Source organism: Barbatula barbatula (genome assembly GCF_947034865.1).
Source record: "Barbatula barbatula genome assembly, chromosome: 16".
Classification (NCBI taxonomy): domain Eukaryota; kingdom Metazoa; phylum Chordata; class Actinopteri; order Cypriniformes; family Nemacheilidae; genus Barbatula; species Barbatula barbatula.
In genome coordinates, this window is record NC_136779.1 from 322,015 (window position 1) to 346,856 (window position 24,842).

The 24,842-nt window shown below is 42.9% G+C and overlaps 4 protein-coding genes across 22 annotated transcripts in view; 2 read left to right on the forward strand and 2 right to left on the reverse strand.

The window, feature by feature from the left end:
* Positions 1–300: 300 nt before the first annotated feature.
* zranb1a (zinc finger, RAN-binding domain containing 1a) lies at positions 301–4,388 on the reverse strand. 2 transcript variants are annotated; one of them, XM_079477219.1, is made up of 10 exons: positions 4,139–4,388; positions 3,222–4,047; positions 2,968–3,155; positions 2,735–2,888; positions 2,485–2,556; positions 2,198–2,384; positions 1,964–2,084; positions 1,647–1,776; positions 1,340–1,569; positions 301–1,207 (listed from the first exon to the last, which is right to left on the reverse strand). In XM_079477219.1, exons 2-10 carry the CDS (start codon positions 3,952–3,954, stop codon positions 998–1,000), a joined length of 2,025 nt encoding a protein of 674 aa, XP_079333345.1. In that variant the 5' UTR covers positions 3,955–4,047; positions 4,139–4,388; the 3' UTR covers positions 301–997. The 2 variants fall into 2 exon arrangements, with proteins under 2 accessions (XP_079333345.1, XP_079333346.1); XM_079477220.1 differs by having other exon boundaries at positions 319–1,207; positions 3,222–3,947.
* On the forward strand, positions 4,332–10,333 carry hpdl (4-hydroxyphenylpyruvate dioxygenase-like). 4 transcript variants are annotated; one of them, XR_013787803.1, is made up of 6 exons: positions 4,582–5,243; positions 6,665–6,828; positions 7,313–7,464; positions 8,388–8,539; positions 8,623–8,732; positions 8,824–10,272. XR_013787803.1 is itself a non-coding variant. In XM_079477221.1 (5 exons), the coding sequence occupies exons 1-5, from the start codon at positions 4,582–4,584 to the stop codon at positions 9,020–9,022; spliced, it is 1,287 nt and encodes a 428-aa protein (XP_079333347.1). In that variant the 5' UTR covers positions 4,332–4,581; the 3' UTR covers positions 9,023–10,333. The 4 variants fall into 4 exon arrangements, 2 of the variants coding, with proteins under 2 accessions (XP_079333347.1, XP_079333348.1); XR_013787804.1 differs by having other exon boundaries at positions 8,837–9,183; XM_079477221.1 differs by lacking the exon at positions 7,313–7,464 and having other exon boundaries at positions 4,332–5,243; positions 8,824–10,333.
* A 334-nt stretch (positions 10,334–10,667) lies between these two features.
* The window catches only part of fam53b (family with sequence similarity 53 member B), a 14,496-nt gene continuing 321 nt past the window's right edge, over positions 10,668–24,842 (forward strand). The window contains exons 1-9 of one of the 14 annotated variants that reach the window (XM_079476676.1): positions 10,980–11,075; positions 14,845–14,938; positions 16,024–16,081; positions 17,349–17,431; positions 17,532–17,717; positions 20,547–20,719; positions 21,232–21,286; positions 22,989–23,662; positions 23,997–24,659. In XM_079476676.1, coding sequence (XP_079332802.1) covers positions 20,633–20,719; positions 21,232–21,286; positions 22,989–23,662; positions 23,997–24,233 — 1,053 coding nt within the window. In that variant the 5' untranslated portion in view covers positions 10,980–11,075; positions 14,845–14,938; positions 16,024–16,081; ... (1 more) ...; positions 17,532–17,717; positions 20,547–20,632 and the 3' untranslated portion in view covers positions 24,234–24,659. Of the gene's footprint in view, positions 11,076–13,610; positions 13,797–14,844; positions 14,939–16,023; positions 16,082–17,348; positions 17,718–20,546; positions 20,720–21,231; positions 21,287–22,988; positions 23,663–23,996 lie in introns of those variants that run through there. The other 13 variants (XM_079476667.1, XM_079476678.1, XM_079476668.1 and 10 more) reach the window with 13 other exon arrangements.
* The window catches only part of lhpp (phospholysine phosphohistidine inorganic pyrophosphate phosphatase), a 7,566-nt gene continuing 7,517 nt past the window's right edge, over positions 24,794–24,842 (reverse strand). For both annotated transcript variants that reach the window (XR_013787772.1, XR_013787773.1), the window contains exon 8: positions 24,794–24,842. This exon is cut by the window's right edge. The gene's annotated coding sequence lies outside the window, so the exon portion shown is untranslated.

Genomic DNA, 24,842 nt, shown 5'->3' on the forward strand with positions numbered 1-24,842 from the left:
TGATATGAGATTGGCTCAAACTGCGTGTTATGTCCCCTTTAACAAAATGATTAAATAGAAATTGAATCAGATTACACTCCAGAGATCAAACAGGTGCTGTGCTGTAGTTCTGTTTTTGGCCCTCGTGAGATTGGCTATGACACACCAGCAGCAACACCTCACTGGAGATTTGTTTTAGCTTTAACGTGTGTTTGTAATGGCTGCTGATGCAACATGACGCTACATACGTCGTCAGGACATTGAACACCTTCAGAGAAGATGTGTTTAATAAAGTTTAAAAAAAACTTTGTTATTAAGTTTAGTGATGATGGTGTTGATGTGATGCTGCCATGGTTTAGTTCATTTTCGTGTACTTTGACATATTCACCCGTTTTCTCTGACTGCATCATATGCATACAGTACATATTCTTCATTCATTACATGCCATTGTGATGGGAGAAAAATCATATCATTCAGTCTCTTGTGCGAGGGATCAAAGACGACTGCATTTAGATATATCAGCTTGCTTCTATAAAAGCAACGAGACCGACAGATAAACAGACATGTTTCTAGTTTAATGTTAAAGCTCTCTGTACAAGTCATATGATTGGCTCTGTGACATCACACATCAGATCACAGGTGACACCTGTCAAGAACTCATACAGATAAACATTCAGTTTTATAGAGTGTAATTCATCTCCTGCATCATCAAACACACACACACGCTCGAGCAGCTGACAGGACTACTGAAGATAATGTCACATGTAAGAAACACACATCTTCATATAGAACATGTGTTCATCTGTGTTTTATCTGAGCAAACACAAACTCTCTAAAGAATAAACATGTGCTTTGTGTAAGTGCTTACTGTATATTTAACATCTGATCCGTCCATCTCATGTGCATTAAACAAATAATTAAAGTATTTTAATGCCTCGCAAGAAGCTGCTGTGGTTTAAGGTGAGCTGCACTGCATTCTGGGATTCTGTTGAAATGTTTGGACTCATTCCCAAGATTATTAATCTTCATCATCGTCGTCGTCGTCAGAGTGCACAGGACACAAGCGCATCTGTCTGTATCCATCCAGCCATTTGTCCAGCATGTGTGTGACGAGCGGGTGACGTCTGCCTCTGCTGCTCTTCTGCAGAGCTGCCAACATCCCACCATCAGTGACGCAACAATCCAACCACTGACGGAGCAAACGCTCCTGCTGATCCTCACTGCCCATCTAAAAACATTCACACACACACACGTTACACAACAGCTTATAAAGAAACTCAGATCTTCATCACTGTCACATGAACATTCTCTCAGGAGCAAACGGGTTGTGAGTGTCATGTTTTCTTTTGTGTGTATTGACCTCTTGTTCAGACAGGAAATGGATCTGTAGAAGTTTCCTCTCGCTGTCCACCAGTGGGAGAAAAGTCACAGTGACATCATCATCGGGGTCGAGGTTGGCGCCCGCGCCGCGATTATCATAGCCATCGGTTTCCATGCCAACCAGAGCGGAAAAGTGACCTCTCGTGTAACCGAGAGCGATCGGACTTTTCCAGCAAAAGCTCTGTTCCCATAGCAACGGCAGGTAAACACCTGCACACACACAAACAACTGTATCAATAAAACAGAATCACACCCGATTCACACATGAAATGAAGTGATTTTGTCACCTTGAAATCGAGTGTAGCCTAAAGTCTCTCCACGGAAACTCTTGTAGTATTTCACACCATAAACAATGATGGGCCGCCTCAGTATGTGAGACAGAACAAAAATATGAGTCTGTTCCAAACTGGCCCCGGGCTGCAGACGCACAAACACAATCATCACTGTTTACAGTTACACTCAAGAGGACACGACCAGAATAACTGCAATCACTCTATAAACACCCATCATTAATAAACTCAATGATTTTAAATCATCTCAAAATAAAATGTGTAGGATAATAACGAGTTGGTTTATTGTGTGTGTGTGTGTGTGTGTGTGTTACCTGACTGGCCAGATTCAGTATGGAGGTCCAGTCCTCTTGCCACTGTTCATCTCGGAGAGAAAAGTGGAGGCCAAAACTCTGAGAATACCACGATTCCCATTCTTTCCAGCGCGTGTAGAACCTACACACACACAGACACACACACACAGGGTGAAAAGAGTGTTAGTATCAGAAGTACTTATAGTTTGTGTTTGTATGTGTCCTCACACGACGTGCGTGTGTGTTTGTCCTCACCAGTGTGAGCAGGTGTGTAAGCTATCATGTAGTGTTTTTCTGAGCACTGAGTCTTTATCATAAATGCCCCATGTGGCCTGTAGGACAGAGTCCAGCAGACAGTCTCCAGCGGTGCGATTCCACAGAGCGTACAGACGATTCCCAAACTCCAGCGACCAGTTTATGACGGCAGACTCCTCCTCCAGCTCTACACACACACACACACACACACACACACGCTTCAGTTATGACGTGAATGTTCACACAGTTTGCAGAGCAGCCTTTGAATGTGTTGTGTGGTCTCTGACCTTTCTGAACATCACGGTCCAGCAGCTCATCAAACAGTTTCTCCTGAACAGCTGGAGGCAGATCTTCAATATCTGTCAAAATGATCAACCTCTGACAACATGAACACACACACACACACACACTGGACACACTGTAAATGTTTGTGTGTATGATGTCATCATCTCACTAGACAATATTAGTTACAAGAGGTCAAACATGTGAAGACGGACACAGTCTGCGTTTATGCATCGGATGCATGTGTTCTCTCACCCGCAGGCAGTGTGAACGTCACAAGCTCTGTCAGGAAGTAACAGTTAAAATCTCCTTTGCGTTGGCGCAGAGAGGAGCTGATCTCCCTGCGGATCTGTTCCATCAGTTCAGGACAAACCATCGCAGGGATGCATTTCACCGCCTGCTGTGACACCTGCGACCACACGCAAACACATCATCTGTACTGCAGAGCAAACACATGTCAACATTCACACGCGTGGAGTCAGCCGTACCTCCGTCAGCAGGAGCGTCAGCATGTCCTGTCTCTGAAAACGGATGGACAGATGAACGAGTGTGAAGCCGACATCGAACGCAGACGGTCGATCAAGCAGACGCACTTCATCAGAGTTCAGCTGTCGAGCGATGTCTCCACCCGATGACTTGTAAGCCTCTACTGCGGCCAGATCTCCTTCAACTACACCTGCAGACACACACGCGTCAGATTCTCAGCAAATAACACGCGTCTGTCACACGGAGAGACACTCACCCGTGCAGGCGTTGAGAAAGAGCCCGTCTGTCCTCCTCATGCGGTTCTTCATCTGTTTAACTTTCTTTAAGTCCATCTCGATCTCGTCCCTTCCGCTCTGAGCTCCTGGGGTCAGCGTCATCTGCAGCTCCGCCTCACGCCCGCTGACCCGTTCACTGATCACAGGCGGTGGCTCGTCGGGCTCTGACGGCGGGACGGCATCGTTGGGTCTGGGGTGGTCACACACCACGCAGTAAGGGGATTTGGGCCAGTTCTGGTACGTGCAGGCCGAGCAGGTCCAGCACTGTACCCGTGTGTTGGCTCGGTTCCGGTCGTTGTACTCCTCACAGGGGTCCGTGTGGGATGCGGTCGCAGGGCGTCTGACGGTTCCTGGCGTCTGTGGGCCGACGGTGGGGCTGTGCGGGCGGAGGCTCTGACACGGAGTGCAGCGGATCGCTTTAGGCCCGTTCTGACAGGTGCACACGTCACATGACCATTCACCGCTGCGTGTGGAGGACTCTGCGGGGTGGACGCGGGGCCGGGCGCTGGAATCAGGACAGATGAGCAGGTGACTGTCACAGGATATTGTGTCCCACTGGTGTCCCGCGTGCAGGCCGGTGTCACCTGAGAACACCTCCTCTGTTATGATGCTTCCCATAAGCCTCTGCGCCCGGCACATGGTGCATTTAATGGCCGACGGCCAGTTCTCATACGTGCAGTACTCACATGACCACTTCACACATACATCTGTCATAATGATCAACACACACACACGCGCGCACGCACACACACACACACACACAATATCAACAACACACGATTACATCAGTGTCACACAAACAACAATCTGTAACATAAAGAGACATTTATCAACATTACTGTCAGTGCGAGTATCAATAAACACACGAATCCTGTCAGTGACAGATGAGTTTACTCACATTAGTCAGAGCGCAGTTCCTTGATCACCTCAGTATTTATTCAGCGCTTTTACTCGACATCGGTCGCGTTGTTTAAGTGAGAAGTGTTCTTTTGAGCTGCTGAACACAGTTTATAATCGCCAAATGATGATTTACTTCAGGATATAACAGCGACGATGACCAAATAAAAACTACCAGCGTCTCGAGCACGGCCATGCGCATGTGATCAAAAGCGCGGCAGCTGATTGGATACCTTCAAGCAACGTGATTCGGAAAGCTCCCGCCCTTCTCTGGGTTTTATCCCATGCTAAATATTTTTCTTTTCTTTTATGAATCTTTTCGGCAACATTCTTTCACTTCCATATTTGATTCAAGATAGACTGACCGATAGATATAAATGCGCGTATTACCATGTACGTGAATCCTGTGACAAAGGACACGCCCCCTTGTGACGCAACCCCAACATGGCGGCTTACTTAAACCGGCTGCATCACATTTCACTGCACGTCTCGAACGTGGATAAAGTCGTCCACGAACTCGTATCGCGCTTCCAGTTCCGCGTGTTTGCGGCCAGGCTGACAGACCGAGCGAAGCAGCTCGCGGTTCGCAGAGGATCGGCCGTGTTCGTGGTGAACGAGAGGGCGCGTGGAGCTCAACAGAGGTTGAACGGACAAGAGTCACGTGTGTGGAGTCCCGTCACAGGCAAACATCATCATCAGCACTTTCGGTATCTGTACGGAGCCCACGCGCACTATCCAGTGGACACCGTGTGTAATGTGTGTTTTGAGGTGTCGGATGTGGAGAGCTCGTCCAGGGCGCTGCGTGATCGGGGCTGCGAGTTTCTCCTGCCGCCCACTGAAGTGTGTGACGATAGTGGGGTGGTCACGTACTCGATCGTCAGGTCTGTAGTGGGTAACGTGTGTCACACACTCGTGGACACGTCTCGGTACCAGGGCGTGTTTCTGCCGGGCTTCTGTCCGGTCGGGACCGAGCACAGCGACTCCGATCACTCGTGTCCGATCACTCATTTCGATCACATCACATACGCGTGCACGAGGACAAGCTCGCCGGACATCACGCGCTGGTACGAGAAGAACTTTGGTTTCCAGAGATTCTTCATTAGCAGGTATGAGCCTCTTCCACTCACCTGACAAAACAAAGCCTGAGTTTAAAACACTGAAATATACCGTGATGCTTTGTGTGGGGAGGCACGGTAAATGATCGGTATCGGCCCATAAACAGTCATGTTTAAAGCCACAGTATGGAAGAATTTTGTTGTTAAATATCCAAAAATCACGTGCACAGTGTGATATATTTCAGGCAGTTGTGTACTTTCATTATCACAAATGTTCCCAAGAATGTGTAAATCCAGAGAAACTCTTATTTAAACTAAAGTCCCGTCTCTTGTCTCTCTTGTGTTTGTCTCATATCAGTGACTTAATATCCGCTGCTCCGCACGACCCTCCGTAGAAAGCAAACGCAGAAGTGCTTATCCAGCGTCTTATGTTCTGTTATTATGGATCATTATTACTCTTTGGCCAGTAAAGGAAACATAAACAAGCGTAAACGTAGTTGACTTTATAAACGACGACTGTGACTGTTTTAAACACGTTAAACTGTGTAGCATTACGCTACCAAATCAATCGACGAAGTCCAATAGCATCCGCGGGCTAACGTAGCTTTACATTACACGCTAGTTCATTTAGATGAAATATAATGAATTAGTTACATCATCTGTGAACGTGATGGGCGATCTCCACACGCCTCTGGATGATGAAAACCACATGTCCCATAATTCCACTCTCCTACATGACGTCATTTAGCTTCGACTTTTGTTGTTGTTTCAAAAGTGCACCAAACTTATGTCCAAACTTACATATTGTGGCTTTAATGTAATCAGTATCGCCGATACAAAGATTATAGCCGATAAATCATAAATAAAATCCAGTGCATTTCTGTCGGGATCATTCACTTACTGATATTAGCAAAACATTGTTGATGTAAATACAGTGTGTAGATCTTTATGATTGTGTGAATTATAGGAACAAAAGCACATTGTTTGAGTCAGACTGCTGTCTGAATGCTTTCTGTCTTGAGGCTGTTAAGAACACTTGTCTGGGTTGCTCTGGAAGAACATCTATCATTTGATTGTTGAATAAACATTATACCAGAAAAGTTTGAAGGTGGAAGAATGTTTAACTAGTGTAAAGTACATGATTTTTAGGGGGGGGAAAGGGATTTAATGGTTACCCTGTTTTCTGCGGTGAATGTTTTCATTTAAAAGCAGTTGTCCACTTTTTGCCTTTTGTTTAAGTCTCAGGGAATTTTATATTAATATCTAGATACTGTATTTCGGCCAATATATCTGTTATCGGCTTCCAATGTTAAAGAATTATTGGTTATCGACCAAAATGTACATATCTGTGCATCCCTTATAAACACACATGTTTACTGTAATAAAACCAGTGTTCTGTTGCTGTTACTCCATTCCTGGAGATGTGCTGCTCTCAGTGTACGTAATGAATGTGTATTATTATGTGAATGCAGAAATGAAGATGTAGAGGACGGATATGTTCTGAACCACGACGGCATCGGACTGCGCCTCACAGCTATGCAATATTGGAGATGTAGAGAGTCTGGAGTGAAACTTCATCGAGATGAAAGGGAGACCGACTGCAAGTTTGTGATGGCCGAGTCTCTTCCAGAACAAGGTGATTTGTCCCACATTTGATCAGAAGTGTCCTGTTCTGAGAAGATGCTCATTATACAGGAATGCTTTCCTGAGGCGCAGTGGTTAGAGCAGACAGTAGCAATGCCAAGGTCATGGGTTGGATCCCAGGGATACTTAGAATCAAATGTATAGTACAATGCAACGCAAGTCGCTTTGGATAAAAGCATCTTCCAAATGCGTAAATGTAAATGCCCTACACAGTATAGGATTTTGGTGACACTTTACATTAGGGTTCACTTTACATTAAGTCATTAACAAATGCATTATGAAGTAGTTATAACTGCGTAACTAAAAAGGGCTTATAATGAAATTCCTGCAAAATTGTGAACTATGTTGGACTCACTTGTTATAAATGCTTAATAGATGTATTTATTCATTATTTATTTGCTAAATATGCTGCCAGACTGGAGACTGTATAGTGTTATGTAGGTTTTTCTTATTATTGTATATTTCATATCTTATAGCACTTTTCAAACCATGTTGCTTTCCTGATCCGTTTCCCAATGTCTTGCGGTGCTCTCCAGGATGCCTTCAGATCATGATGCTCATCCAAAGGAGTTTTTTTTTGCGTACCAAGATAAATTCATCAAACTTTTTGAACACTAAATGCACAAAGGTAGTCGTGAATTTTTTTTGTTTATGGTGTTTTTTTAATGCATTTGTTAATGAATTATTAATCATTACTGAACACATTTACAAATGGTTTATAAAGGGACCATTCATGTAAAGTGTTACCGCTTTTTTATATGCAGGGGCCACAATTTACAGACGGGGCCATAAGTAGCCTATGGTGCACAATTCTTTTACGTTTTCAATAGCTGCTGGCACTACCAGACCTCTGAAGAAAACACTGCCGATGAGTTAGAGAGTGATGCAGGTTTATCAATGATAAACAGAGATGAGTACCGGGGCCTGTACCATGAATGCAGCTGAACAAACACAGGGTTACAGGATTAGTTTTGGGTTGATCAAGCTTTGTTGGTATATAGCATGGAAGTAGGCGATTTGGGACGCAGCCCTGGTCTTCACATGAAATCCGTCTCTATATTGAGGGGAAATGCGATATGCGATAATTCAATGCGATATTTATTTTTCTAAAATCAATTTAAATTGTTTTAAAATATATAAAGTAAATTATATAAGCAACATATATTTCACATTATGTTTGGAAAAAGAAAGTATCAGTGCAACTTGTCAAACTGAACGCCATGTTTTTTTTCTGTTGCATTAAACAAATCTGACATTTTGTAAACAAATAAAACAAATTATTGATTAACTTGTGTCAGACACACAAATATCCCAACTAACATTTGCGTGCCAGATAGATACTATACTATCCGCATCCACCTAAAACTTTGACCGTACATACATTTTGGAAGAATTAAATAGCTCATTTATTGCAAACCATTGCGATCTGCACATGTGCAATATTTCGATATCCACAACACAAGCCCTGATCACATGCATGTTTAACACGATTCTGTCTACCAATCAGCTTTCAGAACCTGAACTGTCATTATATGGTTGTTTTTCTTTCAGGCAGCAACCAGGTGGAAACATTTCTGGAAGAGCACCGAGGTGCAGGCATCCAGCACATTGGCCTTTACACAGAGGACATCGTATCCACAGCTGGAACTCTGAGCAGGGCCGGGGTGCGCTTCTTCTCACCCCCACCCACCTACTACACTGAGGTCAGCGTGTCACTATGAAAGAACGTCTTTGAACATTAACGTGGAATGAAATATTAAAGATAGTGTTTTGTGTGTGTGTGCAGGTGGGGAAACGGCAGGAGATCATGGAGGCCGGTCAGGATCCTCACATGTTGAGTCAGTATGGGATCCTCCTGGACACAGACCTTCGCACACACCACTCGTCCAGCCAACGGTATGACCCGGTCAGCAGGCGCCACAGGCTGTTTGTCTAGAAAAAACATGTTTTGTGTAATTTGCATATTGATGTTTATGTGTGATCACAGGTATCTGCTTCAGGTGTTCACCAAACCCATTTTTGAAGAGGACACCTTCTTCCTGGAGCTCATCGAGCGCAGGGGTGCCACAGGCTTCGGTGAGGGGAACATTCGAGCACTTTGGAGATCCGTTCAAGCTTACATGAATGAAGAGCAGGAAAGTGGCCAATCGGACTATAAAAACACACAGAACGAACAGCACTCTTAGATGTACAACACTGGCTTTTTTAGCTGTAAGTTTGAAAACTACATTGTGATGAAACGTTTCTACGGGACTTCTAAAGACTGAAAGAATTCAGACGTTCAAGCACATTTCTAATATCATCTGACTTGATTTGAATAAATGCATCACGAGTTGACATCTCTATCAGGGTAATGTACTGTATTATTTCTCACTCCTGTGACGTTCACTGTGAAAAATCTGCCGTAATGTCAATGTCATGTTTTTATCAGGTAAATCAAAGCCTCCAGACAACAATCTGAAAGATTCCTTTCTTTTTAATCACCTGACCAAAGCAGAATTACTGTAAATAATGTCGTGGCTAATTCAGTTAGTGCCCACTGTGTTCTGTCAGCTTCGTAGTGTTTGGACAGGGAGGGGACGAGGTGGAGTGAGCCGTTGGTTGCAATTCACAACCTCACCACTAGATATTACTGACTGGACCTTAAAATCATTTCACACCTTCGCTTAAGACAGGACTATGCTATAGCTGTTTTAGAAAATGCCTTAAAGAACACCGGTGTGCATCTTGAGATAAAACGATGGCTGATGTACTTTAAGATATTTCTGGGCAAGACGTGACAAACCCATTAAGAACAATCAGTTTGTCATTTCACATCGCAACTGTGTCGAGCCTCGGCTATGAAACTGGGCCCATGCAGTGGTTTCCCCACAGGGATTATCCTAAATCAGGATTTCATTCAAATGGGACATTTAAGTATTTTTTCACGAACATGGCACACAAAAAACTAACCTTGTGTGCATTTTGAGACAAAACAATGGCACTGATGTATTTTAGGATATGTGAATGGAAGTTGTTTTCCATTAGTCTCGAACTAAAGCCTGTACAGAAAACGCCTCTAATCGACACACACTACTGTGGAAGAGAGAAACACTTTGATGCTTTGCACAGTTTATAATGGAAATCTTTTGTTAACACAAATTAGATTAACATATTAAGCAACATTTCCTACATTTGAATTATTTATGTATAGTATGACACACATGAAACCATGAAGTTGTTGAATATAATGCTTGTAGGCTATTATGGATGTGTAATGTTTGAAAATATTTATATACTATATTAGTTTTATCATTTAAAACCTTACTAACTTATATTTGTCATACATTTTGTTTGAAAATGTCTTGAAAATAAATGACAAGTGTTTATATGAATTTATTCCGTTATAAAAAGAAATCAAACGAACTGCAGACTGGCATTAAATGGAATAAACGATAAAAACCAGATTTGTGATATTTTTAAATCTCATTTTGGAAGCGAACTCTTCATATATTGTGTGTGTGTAGCAGTAGGTTTAGACTGTAGATGGCGCTGCAGAGGCTCTAATCCTCACGAAACTTTCCACAGCGAAACACTCGAGCTGTGGAATTTTCCACAAACTCATTTAAACAACTTCATTATCACTTTTAAATGCACCGAAAACAGACCAAATCATCAGAGGGACTATTAATAATAACTACTGATGTAATGTTACCTGACATTTAATTGAAAGTGTTCATGCTCGGGTGTGTAGGTTTAACATTCTACATTGAATTGTTTACACTCGTAATCTTAACTTCATTATTTATTCATGAGGTTTATGTAAACAGTAATCCACACACGTGCGCGCTTGTAATGATGAGTTTATAAACTAAAGCGCGCGGCTCGTCTTCGCTCTTTCTTGATGCGCTGCGCGGGCGACTCCATTCCGAGCAAGAGGGGGAACATTAGTCGTCAATAATAAATATACAGCAGCAGCACTCAGTAAAGGACCATCGAGTGATATCAGCAACGCGTTCATGTGTCGACATATGTTTGTGTCTCAGTCAGTGAGTGTGTCCGTTGTGTGTTTGTCTGTGTGTTTTGTATCGCACTGTAATTCCGCGTCCCCCTCTTCGCTAATGCTGCTGACGCCGGCCGTGCGCGCACTCGCGTGTGTTCTCCGTGCTCGAGCGGCGGTGGTGAGCTAAGCAGCGGGCTGAAGATGATCTGAGCCATCCGGCCACCGCGACGCGACGAGACGCGCCGCTCGCTGTCTGCGTGAGTATTTACACGACACCTCGTGCAGGAGTCTTCAAGTGTCGTGGAGCAGATGTTCAGCGGCTCGCGCTTCCCGCGTCTGTCAGGGCCGTTAGCAGCTTTTGTTCCACGCGCGAGCTGAAACACTCAAAGTTCTTCAGGTCGAAAAGGTTTCGATAAAAGTTCAAGAAAGTCGTTTAAGTTTAACACGAATATAAACCGTTAAAAGATCAACACTGAAACACTCAAACACGAGCCGAAAGTGATGCGGTGTGTCGTGTCGTGTCGTGTCGTGTTCCTCACTCCGCGCTGGATGAGTGTGTTTTCGAACAGAGCTGCGCAAGTGTCTCGTGTTATTGTGTGAAGTGTCGTGTAGTCATGATGAATATTGACTTTAATGGAAGAACACGAGCAGTTTCACGCGTGTGATGCTGTTTATCTGTTTATATATCGACACCACTCGCACTGTAGTCTGGACGTATGCAAATGAGCGACGTGTTCACATACACAGAGGAAACACACACGACATGATGTGATGCTTCATAGTGTGTGTGTGTGTGTCTGTGTGTGTCTTTCTGTGTGTGTGTGTGTGTGTCTTTCTGTGTGTGTGTGTGTGTGTGTGTCTTTCTGTGTGTGTGTGTGTGTGTGTGTCTTTCTGTGTGTGTGTGTCTTTCTGTGTGTGTGTGTGTCTGTCTTTCTGTGTGTGTGTGTGTGTGTGTGTCTTTCTGTGTGTGTGTGTGTCTTTCTGTGTGTGTGTGTGTCTTTCTGTGTGTGTGTGTGTGTGTGTCTTTCTGTGTGTGTGTGTGTATGTGTGTGTGTGTGTCTTTCTGTGTGTGTGTGTGTGTGTGTGTCTTTCTGTGTGTGTGTGTGTGTGTCTTTCTGTGTGTGTGTCTTTCTGTGTGTGTGTGTGTGTGTGTGTCTTTCTGTGTGTGTGTGTGTCTTTCTGTGTGTGTGTGTGTGTCTTTCTGTGTGTGTGTGTGTGTGTGTGTGTGGGTGGGTGTGTGTCTTTCTGTGTGTGTGTGTGTGTGTCTTTCTGTGTGTGTGTGTGTGTGTGTGTGTGTCTGTCTTTGCGTGTGTGTCTTTGCGTGTGTGTGCGTGTGTGTCTTTCTGTGTGTGTGTGTGTGTGTGTGTGTCTGTCTGCGTGTGTGTCTGTCTTTATGTGTGTGTCTTTCTGTTTGCGTAGGTGTGTGTGTCTTTCTGTCTGTGTGTGTGTGTGTCTTTCTGTGTGTGTGTCTTTGCGTGTGTGTCTTTCTGTCTGCGTGTGTGTCTGTCTTTATGTGTGTGTCTTTCTGTCTGCGTAGGTGTGTGTGTCTTTCTGTCTGTGTGTGTGTGTGTGTCTTTCTGTCTGTGTGTGTGTGTGTCTTTCTGTCTGCGTGTGTGTGTGTGTCTTTCTGTGTGTGTGTGTCTTTCTGTCTGCGTGTGTGTGTGTGTCTTTCTGTGTGTGTGTGTCTTTCTGTCTGCGTGTGTGTGTGTGTCTTTCTGTCTGCGTGTGTGTCTTTCTGTGTGGGTGTGTGTGTCTTTCTGTGTGTGTGTGTGTGTGTCTGTCTTTCTGCGTGTGTGTGTGTGTGTGTCTTTGCGTGTGTGTGTGTCTTTGCGTGTGTGTCTTTCTGTCTGCGTGTGTGTCTGTCTTTCTGCGTGTGTGTCTGTCTTTCTGCGTGTGTGTCTGTCTTTCTGCGTGTGTGTCTGTCTTTCTGCGTGTGTGTCTTTCTGTCTGCGTGTGTGTCTGTCTTTCTGTCTGCGTGTGTGTCTGTCTGTCTGCGTGTGTGTCTGTCTTTCTGTCTGCGTGTGTGTCTGTCTTTCTGTCTGCGTGTGTGTCTGTCTTTCTGTCTGCGTGTGTGTCTGTCTTTCTGTCTGCGTGTGTGTCTGTCTTTCTGCGTGTGTGTCTGTCTTTCTGCTTGTGTGTCTGTCTTTCTGCTTGTGTGTCTGTCTTTCTGCTTGTGTGTGTGTGTGTCTTTCTGTCTGCGTGTGTGTCTGTCTTTTTCTGTGTGTCTTTCTGTCTGTGTGTGTGTGTGTTTGTTTGTGTTAACGTGACAACATAATCTATTCCTGGGAAAGCTGTTTCTCTTCCTGGTTGTTGTTGTTGTGAATGTTGTGTTTGTTTCTCGCCTCTTTGAACTGGCAGATGAAGTGTGTGTGTGTGTGTGTGTGTGTGTAGTGTGGACAACAGCAGTGTTAGTTAGCAGACACTTTGTGTTTGTCATCTTCACCGTGTTGTGTGGTGTCTCAGGGCAAATTCATTTTCTATTCCAGTGAATTGTTTGGGTTAATGTTTGTAGTCAATAGTTGGGTGTATCAGGGTAATAAACGTCATGTTGTCATTGCGAGACATTGGGAAGTGAACACAGAACAGGTTTTACACAATTACTTGCTTCTTTGACACACAACCGGGCCGGGTGCTTTAACCTTGACATAATTCCTGGTCTCACATTGACAGTATTTGTTCTTTCAGTCATATTCACACATACTTGATCAGCTTGAAGTCTTCTGAACGATTTTAGAAACCTCACAACATTGTCTTTGTTTTTTCATTGTCAGTGATGTTTTGTGTAGTAAAGAGAGAGATCGAGGCCGTGAACGCACACGTCAGAGTGGAAGTTCCCACCGGGGATCACATGATCCTCAAAGATTGTTGATTCTCAGTTATAGACACTTATTTCTGCTTTTTATTTCTCATTGTGAGTGTCACTAATCTGTGAACTCAGGACTCGTGTGAGGAAATCAAGCTCCAAAAACGATCATGAGGTGAATGAGTTCTTGAATATGAGATTTTATGAAACGCTTATGGTGCTGTTTGTCAGTTATAGGGATTCTGTATTTGAACAATGAGCTTAACTTCATTAAAATGTTTGTGTTAACAGAAGAAGTCGTTCTGTGTGTTTGAAGCATTGTTGTGTGTGTCGCTGTCAGAATTTGCAGGGTTTTCGAGCACAGGAAGGCTGTGTGTGTGTGTGTGTGTGTTATTGCCTGGTAACAATTTAACCAGCGCTCTTTTAACGTCCTGTTTCCAGATGATCTTACAGGAAAATAAACTTCTGTATGGCTGTTTATTGAAGCGACATGTTTATGAGTGGGCACAGGTATGTAGTGGAGTAAAAGTGAGTTTTTTCAGATGAAAAGAGACATTGTCTCGTGGTCTCGCGGCGTCTTTGTGTTTATGTTAAGTGGTCGGGCAGCTGCGTTTATTCTCTCTCTCTTTTTTTCTCAGCTCTTCTATTGTGTAGGTTCAACCAAATTGGTTTGACAGCTTATTGGTTTGCGAGCGTTCTTCATGCCCAGCAGCGTCTGATGGCCTGCAAGCTCCAGTTTTAAAGTCTTGTTTGGTTACAGTTGAATTTCATTTCTACATGAATCTTAAAGTAAGCGATGTTCTGGTCTAGTTTGGTTTGGCCTGAATTGCAGGAGGCATCGTCGTTGTTCTCATATAACTAATTGATTTGCTCCCAATGTTGAGCGACGCCGGGCGACAGGAAGGTGATGAATGGATGACTGCGGTTATTCCTTTTTCTGGAGGGGTTTTGATAAGATTTATAGGCAAAATGAGCTATTGGCCACATGAATTCTGGGAACATTGGGGGGGACGGGGTAAATGTTAAACATCAAGTGTTGGGTATGTTCACGGTACTCAAAGGGGCCATATCGCCCCACTCTACCCTAAAGTTCCTCATTCAGCTGCCCATAATGCACCATATTTTTATAATGATAAACTTTCATTTCTGGATCTTTCCCACACCACAAATTCAGTCTGCTTAATTTCTTTTTATTTTTATTCTGTCTTTTTTTCTGGGTCCAGTATGGCACTTTTGCTCAAGCCATTCACATGCTGAAACTGATTCAGGAGAGAAGAGGGACAGATTCATTCACATTGCTGTCCGTGAAGAGTTTAGGTCTGTAGTTTTCCTCTTCAGGTGTGAAAGGGTGCTTGTTCTTTATTCATCATTGTGGCCGGTTTCATAGAAAACGCTTAAGACTAGTCCCAGACTGAAATGAATGTTTCAACTGTCTTCACGGAAAATAACTGACATTTAAAAAATAAATGTCTTAAAGCCACAATATGTAAGTTTGGACATAAGTTTGGTGCACTTTTGAAACAACAACAAAAGTCGAAGCTAAATGACGTTATGTAGGAGAGTGGAATTATGGGACATGTGGTTTTCATCATCCAGAGGCGTATAGAGATCACCCATCACGTTCACAGATGATGTAACTAATTCATTATATTTCATCTAAATGAACTAGCGTAATGTAAAGCTACGTTAGCTCGCCAATGCTATTGGACTTCGTCAATTGATTTGGTAGCGTAATGCTACACAGTTTAACGTGTTTAAAACAGTCACAGTCGTCGTTTATAAAGTCAACTACGTTTACGCTTGTTTATGTTTCCTTTACTGGATAGTATACAGCATCTTTATAAAAGCAGCATAAATATCTTAATTTAACTAAAGCATAGTTCTGGCTTAAACTAAGCCTCGTCTTTGAAACGGGGCCTGCATGTCACTGGACGATCTGACTGGTTTTATTGACAATTTGACAAACAGGAAGTTTAGGCCACATATCACAGGTAAACATGAGATGTTGTTCAGCAAACAGTTATGCTGCTCTCTGCTATACAATAAATCATTTAAAGGCGGGTGTCTGATTTCTCTTAGCAGTTGTTGATGTTCAAAACAAACACACCCCCATCTTTGGCTTTCGACCATGCTCGGTTCGACTAATGTCCATCCTGTGCACTGTGCAACTTTCTGCCGATTGGCTTCAAGGTAGTTTTGGTGCTCGGCACGACTTTGACTAATCAATCGTAATTCGGAAATGGGACACCCCGCCTTTAATAGGACGGATGATGAGTAAATGACAGAATTGCGGTTGAACTGGAGTTGTACCACAGAGGAAAGGTGCTGTGTGCTGATTGGTGTGAAATGGCTCGTGCATCATTGAGTGTCACCCATCAGATAGTGTGTATCTGTCCCTTTAGCCTGGAGATATGAGCCGCATCCACACACAACATGTGCTCCGTTTCTCCAGTGGATCAGGTAACTGAAACATCACAATAACCTTCCTGACAGATGTATTTCAGCTCCGTAGCATCAGGATGTGCTGAGGCTGTTCTGAGAAATGAGGTTTATTTGTCTTTGAACATGTAGATTTTTATTTGACTGCAATTAATCCTGCTGTCAGTATAAGTGGATGTTTAGCTTGTGCTGTGTTTGTCATGATGTCTTTCTTTGAATTTCTCACATCACAAGGACATTGTTTATCATTACTATGATTGTTAGTAAAGGACAAGCCTCACTTGGCTACTATTGCTCATTTACATAAACCGATCTTGAACCTGAAATTCCGCAGAGCTGCTGCTTTTCATAAGTGATCAGACTCGTGAGTCATGACGGGTGAAAATGTGATGTGGAATAAGTCATATCTGGAGAGCATAGAGACACTTGGGTGTTGTCTCTTTTGATCTGGGTCAGTGTTCAGCAACACCCTGTCAATCATCCACGACGCCCTACACTTGGTTTTGTATGATGTTAGGTCTGAGCGCAGTGTTCTTTTTTTTAAAGATTTATTTTGGGGCATTTTTGCCTTTATTTGGACAGCTATGGTTTTTGGACAGGAAGTGAAGTGGACAAGAGAGAGGGGGTGGGATTTGAACTCGGGTTGCCTGGAGCGCAACAGTGCCATTTGTGATCGCAGTGTTATATTCACATTCAGTTATGTGTATGTTCAGGGCTCCAGACTGCGACTAAATGGTCTCACTTTACGACCAGTTTTCGAGACGGCGCAAGCATTTCTTAAAAGTACTCGTGCATGTGCGACCTGCAAATTTGGAATTTCTTCTAGTTGTTATTTCATGTGTAAAGACGAGTAGAACGTGACCCGCCACCAGTGCAGGCTGTGTGTGATAGTCAGCTGCGCGGGTCACTCATGGGTCACTGATATATCTGTGCGGGCCACTTTCTGATATAACCATCACTACAGTTATACATTTTAGTTTATGGGGTATTAAAGCAGAAGTTCACAGGCTAAACGAAATGTTTTACCTGCCCTCAAGTAGGGATGGGCCATATTATATTGCTTGCGATATACCTAAAAAGGAGCTCTAACTCGTGAAGGGTGACAGATAGATGCTTCCGAGTTGATGTTTATTTTCACTTTCGCTTATTTAATTAGTTTAAGTATTTGTTGACCACAACATTTATTTTGTTTAAAAGACTTTATTTAAACATTTGTTAGATGTTATGCGCGCGTATGCATTGCACAAATGATTTGACATGATTTCTTGCCTTTTATATATGAACGGAGAATCCCGTGCGCAGCTCGCGCCCACATGTGCTTTCATAGTGACGCACCGCACTGCTGCCTGTTACATCCAGTACAAAATGGGAGTTTGTATTACGTTATTTTAAATACGTTTATGAGCATGTGACAGCGTCAATTATTTAATTAGATTTATTTTATCTGCATTTTTCTGTTCTCTTTCTGTAGTGCGAGTCATAGACAGATACAGTATATGCTTCTGTGAGAAGAGAAGGCTCACACAGTTCAGGAGAGAGTGATTGACAGCGTGATGCCATCAACAATAGGCTTTATATAGTGGGGATGCTCGGATCCACCACTTTTGCTTCCGATACCTGAGATTCATTAATGGCCGAGGACCGATCTGATATTAAGGTAAAATTTCTGAATTATTTTACAAACTGTATGCAACGGTATGCCCTGTGCAAGGCATCAGGCTCAACTTAAACAATCATTCCCTAACTCTGTTAAACAAAATAACAAATTATTCACAAGTTTAGTGAATTATTTATTAAACCAGCATCAGTGCAAGAATTGCAAAATATAACCTGTTCACTAGCTTAAACTTGACATTCAAAATAAAACAAAGTGCAAATAGGAATCAAATATCTAAAACCAAAGCAGGTAAATAAAACATCAGCTTCACTAGCTTGGTAAAAGTGTCCAAATAAAGTAGGTATGTGCGCTACGTCGTTTAAATGAAAGCTTGGTACCAGTGCAGTCCACTAGTCTAAAACTAAGAATGGTCCAGAAGACGGTCCAAAAACTTTGTGTAGGGCCTATGTAATAGCCATTTTAAAGACTGTAATCAAACTGTAATCAAACTGTCAAATCCAATATTGAATGTAGCTAAAACATGCATAGGCCTGTGTGTTCCGCTTTCCTTGCGTTGTGATGAGTAATATTTCTGCATTTGCTGATGCGCCAACCCTGACTGGATCGTTTTAGCGGCTGCAAGAAGTTACTTGACATTGGTTTGCTTTGGCTGGTCTTTGCCTTAAAATATGTAGCCTATACCACCTTTTAAAATCCATTTTATTTTCTTCTTACTTCTTACTGTAATTCAGTTATTTAGGTCTTTTTTCAAATTCATAAGGTGACACCTGCAATCAAATGTCTTTAGAAAGATTGAGACATCTACAGATGCTTGAAGAAGTCTTTAAAGAATGAAACAACTGAATAACACCAACACTGTATTTACATATAAACAGTTTAAAATGACCGGAAAACATGGAATGCCGGGAAGTTTTGTGAAAAACAACATACAGCTTCTCTATTTGCGTAAATAAGCACACACACTCAAAACGTGTTTTTACCATAGTGACAGATATAAGTGCGCAGTCGGATTTGTCTGCGCTACAAACTGAAATCGTTAGTTTAGTTTCAAACCCGTCCAGTTAAGATGTGAAGCATAATCCGAACAATGTAACACAATCCTGAAAGACAATCATAAGAGCTGTTTTGTTGCCGTATTTACTTTTATGTTGGTTTGAGAGGAATTTGTCAGACTGAGAGCTTGTAAACTCGCGTCTCTCATGCGTGCGACGCATTAATCCCAGTTCTTTCGAGATCATCTGACACAGAAATAACAATAGTGTGTTCTTGAAAAGACCGTTAGGAACGCCATTTCATGTTTAATGTTTAATGATGATAATGCTTTCTCTTCTTCAGTGGCAGCACCAACACAGATTGGAGCATTTTGACTTTAGTCTCGGTGTAGTAGACTCAGGAGAATCAATGATTTTCATGAATGAAATCGTGTGGGTGTTTGAATCGAGTGCGCGCTCTAGACGATGCGCTGTTCAATTGAATACATAGAAAGGCTCATGATGTCTTGCGGTTCGGATAGAACGAAGGATAAGCTGGGTGAAAACAAATACGCATTTGTCAGCGAATGTTGCATTTTTTCACAACCCAGGAAGGAATTTTTTTTATCTGCTTTTCAGGTGGTTGACAACATATTTTCCCACACGCGCTCTCTGGCGTTGTGCTTACCTGTGTATATGCGCGCATGTGTCTGTGTGTGTGTGTGTGTGCACACCGGGTCAGAACTCAATACAGCGAGCATTGTAAAGGTGCGACCACGTAGAAATTACATTATTCGCAAATTCACTGAAAATTGCACACCCCCACCGCATGCTTGCATGAATAGGCTACACACACATAGCGAGAGAGACCATTCAAGCTGTCCATCTGTATAATGGCAAACTGTTAATACATTAGTGTCTAAGCTATCACAATTATTAGCATATTTGTGATGTCATCACGTCGTGTTTGCGTTTGGTCTAGTTTTGGCCCTTGAAATCTGTTTGGCTTCTACTCTCATATCACATTATAAAGTCTTTTAACTGGGGATGTACGGTAAATTTCAGCTCGTATCGGTATCGGCCGATAACATTAAAATTTTTCATTTCATTTATTATAGCCGATAAATGATGTATAATTTCACAGCTTGATCCGCTACAGCTGCACGCCGCTCCGTTATAATCCAGTACAGTTCTTTCTGTCGAGATCATTCACCTACTGCTGTTAGTAAAACATTGTTGATGTAGATAAAGTATTTATGAATGTGTGAATTATAGGAACAAAAGCATATTAATTGCCATAGTGGCTATTAAGAACATTTCTCTGGGTTGCTCTGGAAGAACATCTATCATTTGTTTATTAAATAAACATTATACCAGAAAAGTTTAAAGTTAAAGAATCTTAAATAAGTGTAAAGGAAGCTTGGTCCATGATTTTCAGAAGTATAACTTTAGCGATCCTCTCAGTGAAGAGTTCTGTTGTTTGCTCTTCCCGTGTAGGATTTGTCTTGGTTGACCTGTTGATGCTTCGCCCTCAAATGAATGTGCGTCCTAGTGGTTAACCAATGACAATCAATCATCCCATGGCAGAGTTTGCACTGCACTTCATTTCCATTCATTTCATAAAGGACCCCACACAGAACTTATATTTAATAATAATAATAACTCATAATAACAGCGTGTTATTAGCAGTGCCCTCTGGTTACATGAACTGCATTAATACGGGGAATTATTTTTGTTGGTTTTTATTTTTAGACGACAATCACACACGCTGTCTTTGTTTTAAAATGAACTCAACAAATCGAATATTGGAAAATGGTGACTCATCCCTACACCGTAGCCTAGTGACGAGTTCCGTTACAGAGTAGTTCAACTCTTCTCTTGTTTTGTCTTTGTTCAGGGTGAAGAGGTCATCTGAAGACCGGCCGCTGCTGATGTGAGTGAAGTTGGGTCGGGTCATCTGCACTGGAATGGACTGTGGCAAACATGTGTGTTGCCATGGTGATTATTCACACTAAAACACTGGACAAGAAGCCCGTCGATGATGTAACATCAGCAGAGTCTCTGCAGCTGGTGAGATGACACATCTTCTGTATTTTCACATTTAGAAATCAATAAAAAAAATGTATGTCCTTAATATAGTGAACAAAGTGTTTCCTACAGAACCTTGTAGATGGTGTTGACTATTAACTAAACAATCTGATAATGAGTGTATAGCTTATTATATCATTTAAAAAGACATTATTACTGTGTACTTTACAGCGTTTGGCAGCATGTGTTAGTGTTGGTTTCTCATGGACATGAGCTCATGTTTGATCATGTTTCATTACATGCGTTTGATTAGTTTCTGATCTCACAAATGCTTCATTTGACTCGTTCAGAAAGATTTCTCACACTTCAATCAAGAGCCGGCCGTACTGTAGCTCGACTCTGTCTGTGGTTTATTTGATGTGTACTAGTTAGAATGCACATGGAGGGTTGGGTGGGTTTCCTGTCACCGGTGGCTTCATGTGCTGTTGTTGGGGGATTTATTTTGCGTGTCTCGGGTACGGATGCTCTTCTCATGTGTCTGTGTGTTTCATCAGCAGGAGTTAACAACCATGAGCCAGGGGACGGCCCTCTTCTCCTGTGGAATCATGGGTAAGTGCTTCTACATTTACTGGATGAACTCCGCTCGCATCGTCCTCTTGTGCCGTGATGCTGCAGGTGTTTGTAGGTGTTTGTCATTTGAAGAATTTGTTGACTTCAGCATCGCTGCTGTTGTCCAGAATTACTTCTCTCAGAGAACAGAGGCCAGTGTTTGAGTTGAAATGGAGATCAATAGTGTTTTGTGCTGCCTGGCACCACATCGCTCATAACCTCTGCCCACAGTCGTGTGTTCTGTGCCTGCCGCGGGGCGCTTTTGTTTTGCCCTGTGCCCACAGCCAAATCATTTGTTTTGAACAAAATGGCCTTCCACACATTTAGAATACAAAAATAACGGCATGTAATCAGATCACGATTGTTTATTGAGGAGTTTCTTAATAACAGATGCATTATTGAACTGTCATCATTAGGGATGTAACAATATGATTGATATCGTGTTATCACAAAAGCAAAATCGTCTCAATATTTTTGTGGTCACATGACTGTATGAAACGATAGGTCTTCCGGGCGTAACATGGAGAATGTTAAAACAAATTATAGATGTTACCTTTGTCGAGGTTCATCTGATGCAATGATTTTATGATCATTTGACCCATTTCATACTATAACTCGCACCTCTTATGATTGGAGGATCAAGAAAAGAGGATTTAAACTTTTGTTGCAGCTAAAATACAACTCACTTATTTTAACACTACAGAGCCAAGATAAAGATTTATTTCACATTTCAGAAAAAAATTATAAAGCAATGTTAGTTTCAGAAACAGACAAGAGTAAAGGTGAAGTGTTCTCTCCGACTTATCTGAGATGAGTACATAAAATGAAAAAGGTCAATTAAGAGGGGTTTAGTTATATTTTATTATTTATTATTCTTTGGAATCACAGAGTTCTTCAATTTAATAGTTGTCTGAGAAGATTCTGTCATTTAATGAAGCCTGGAGAACTGCATTTATGGAAAATTGTAATGTTCAATAATTTATGAAATGAAAATAAGAAAATGTAATGTGAAAAAAATGTGCATTGAAGAAAAGTTAATGGTTTTAAATAAACGGTCAATTATAGTTTGTGGATATAACATCGGAATCGGCAGGTTTCACTTTCAATTGTGCAATCGGTGGATAGTTACATCCCTAGTTACCATTAATGTCAGTTCAGTTGTTGTTGTTTTTTCTTATAGAATAAATATCAGGTGATGTGTAGAAACGCTGCTGTGTTGAGTACAGTAGTGTGTGTGTGTGTGTGTGTGTGTGTGACGTGTGTGCACATGCGCTGATGTGTGTGTTGACTCTGGCAGTCTTCCTGCTTTCTTTTGTTTCTCATGAGCAGCTGTGGGGTTCATGGACGTCTCTTCCTGTGAACTTTTTCTCTGTAATGTTACTGTGCTTCAGCAATCAAATGACACTCAACACATGACCATCATACACGTGTACACATGTTGATGTGCTGAGATTTGATCTAATAGCAGCCTTCTTGCTGTGGTTTTCACCCGTCACGCAGTGTTTTAGATGATGGGAAGTAGTAAATGGTATTGTGATGTGTGTGAGTGTCAGTTGAACCGCTACTGGGTAGCACACAATAGCTTAAGTTGTAATGACACATGAGCCCAAAAGACTGCATTATGTCAATAAGCATCATTCACAGGTTAATGTGATGTGTAGATTGTTGGTCTTATATGGCGTGTCTGGTTTTGTCGCTGTAGAAACAGGTCGGTGGGCCGAGGTCGGTATGCAGCAGCGGCCCGTGGGCTCCAGTCTGGAGAGTCTGTGGGACTGCACGGGGGAAGTGCGCTCCTCTCGTGAGACGGGCACCATCAGCAGTTTGCTGCATGATCTGAGTCTGAGTGAAGCACCGTCTCTCGTCGGCACCGCTCCGCCCAGCAAACGCCAGTGCCGCTCGCTGTCCTGCTCCGACGAACTGTCCGCCTGCCGGTCGGCATGGCGGCCTCAGGGCTCGCGAGTTTGGACGAGTGTCGAGAAGCGTCGATGTCACAGCGGGGGAAGCGTCCAGCGCAGAGCGTCCTCAGCTTTCAGCATGGTGGGGTTTCCTGTGATGCAGCGCAGCTCCAGCTTCAGTCTGCCTGCACACACAAACCTGCTGGAGCCCTTCGGCGGCACCTTCTCCTTCAGCGCGTCCTCCGACACCCCTCAGCAGGCTCACTACCTCTCGCACGAGCAGATCTGCCCGGTGGAAGCCAGTGGCCCGTCAGAGGCCAGCTCTCCAGACAGCACCCCTGAGATGGAGCGGCGGGGCGGACTGTCCCGGAGCCGCTCGCAACCCTGCGTCCACAACGACAAGAAGACCGGCGTGAAGCGCAGGAGACCGGCTGACAGCCACAAACAGAGACCTTCCCTGGACCTGCTCAAGATGACACAGGTAATCACATGATGATCTCCATTTCATTTAGTTGTTCTTCAGTAATGACGGACAAACTCTTGCAAGTCAACATTGCCTGGAAATAACATGAGTTCTGAATCACTTGCTCAAATGAGAGAAATAGCATTTATCAATGAGTCAATGAGGGGTTTGAGATCAGTATTGCCATCTCCAAATATACGGCTGCCGTAGTAACAGACCTGGACTTAATCTCTTCTGCCGCCCTCCGGCTGGTTTATGTGTTACTGTTGTGATAACAGCTGAGGTTTATCCTGTGTGACGATCTGCAGTCCTTCTGACGCTTGATAACGTGTGTTTGTCATCTGTTTCACAGAAGCTGCAGGATTTTCACAGCCTCAGCTGTCCGGGCTTCACTGCGGACGACTGCCCGGCAAACACCTCAGAACCTTCTCAGAACGCCATCATCCACCAATCAGACAGCGGCTGGACAGGAGGGCTCACCGGTGGCAAGGAGCGTGAGTGTCTGTGGGCGGGGCTGTGCAGTGTGAAGGGGCGGGACGCGTTCCAGTTGGGCGGAGAACTGGACATTGAACAGATCGAGAGAAACTGAGCTGAGCCTAGCTCTAATACTCCCAGCATTCCCTGCCGTTGGAATATTATGGGATGGACGCTTCAGTAAGTGAACACGTGTAATCGACTCAGGGTGACGAACATGGAGGGTGTGTGCATGAGAACATGATCTGTGCTGGAGAGCTTTGTGTTGCAGATGAGAACACACACACACACATACACACGTTTAGATTAGTAATGATAAGAGCGGAGTCATACATGATGACAAACGCTGCCGGCTGCAGGTGAACACACACACACACATGTTAAAGGGCTTCAGATGTGTAACAATAGTAATATCAGGTATTTCAGTTCCTCACTGGTGGAAAAAAGCTATTTAGAAATATTTTTGTCTTTTACATTTTGGTAACTACAGAAGTAAATCTACTTGTTTCTATATGAATAAACCTTTTAATGTGTTTGTACAAAAACTGCCTCATTTAATTTATTGATAATCAATCAAATCTTTGTAATCTCATGAAAACTTGCTTATGTTTTATCTACAGGAAAGATTTTTTCATTGCGACATTAAGCATCACTCTTGATATGTCAGCATGTTTTGTATCTTTCTCTTTATTGCCTATGATGATTGTCTCACTGATGTTAAAAG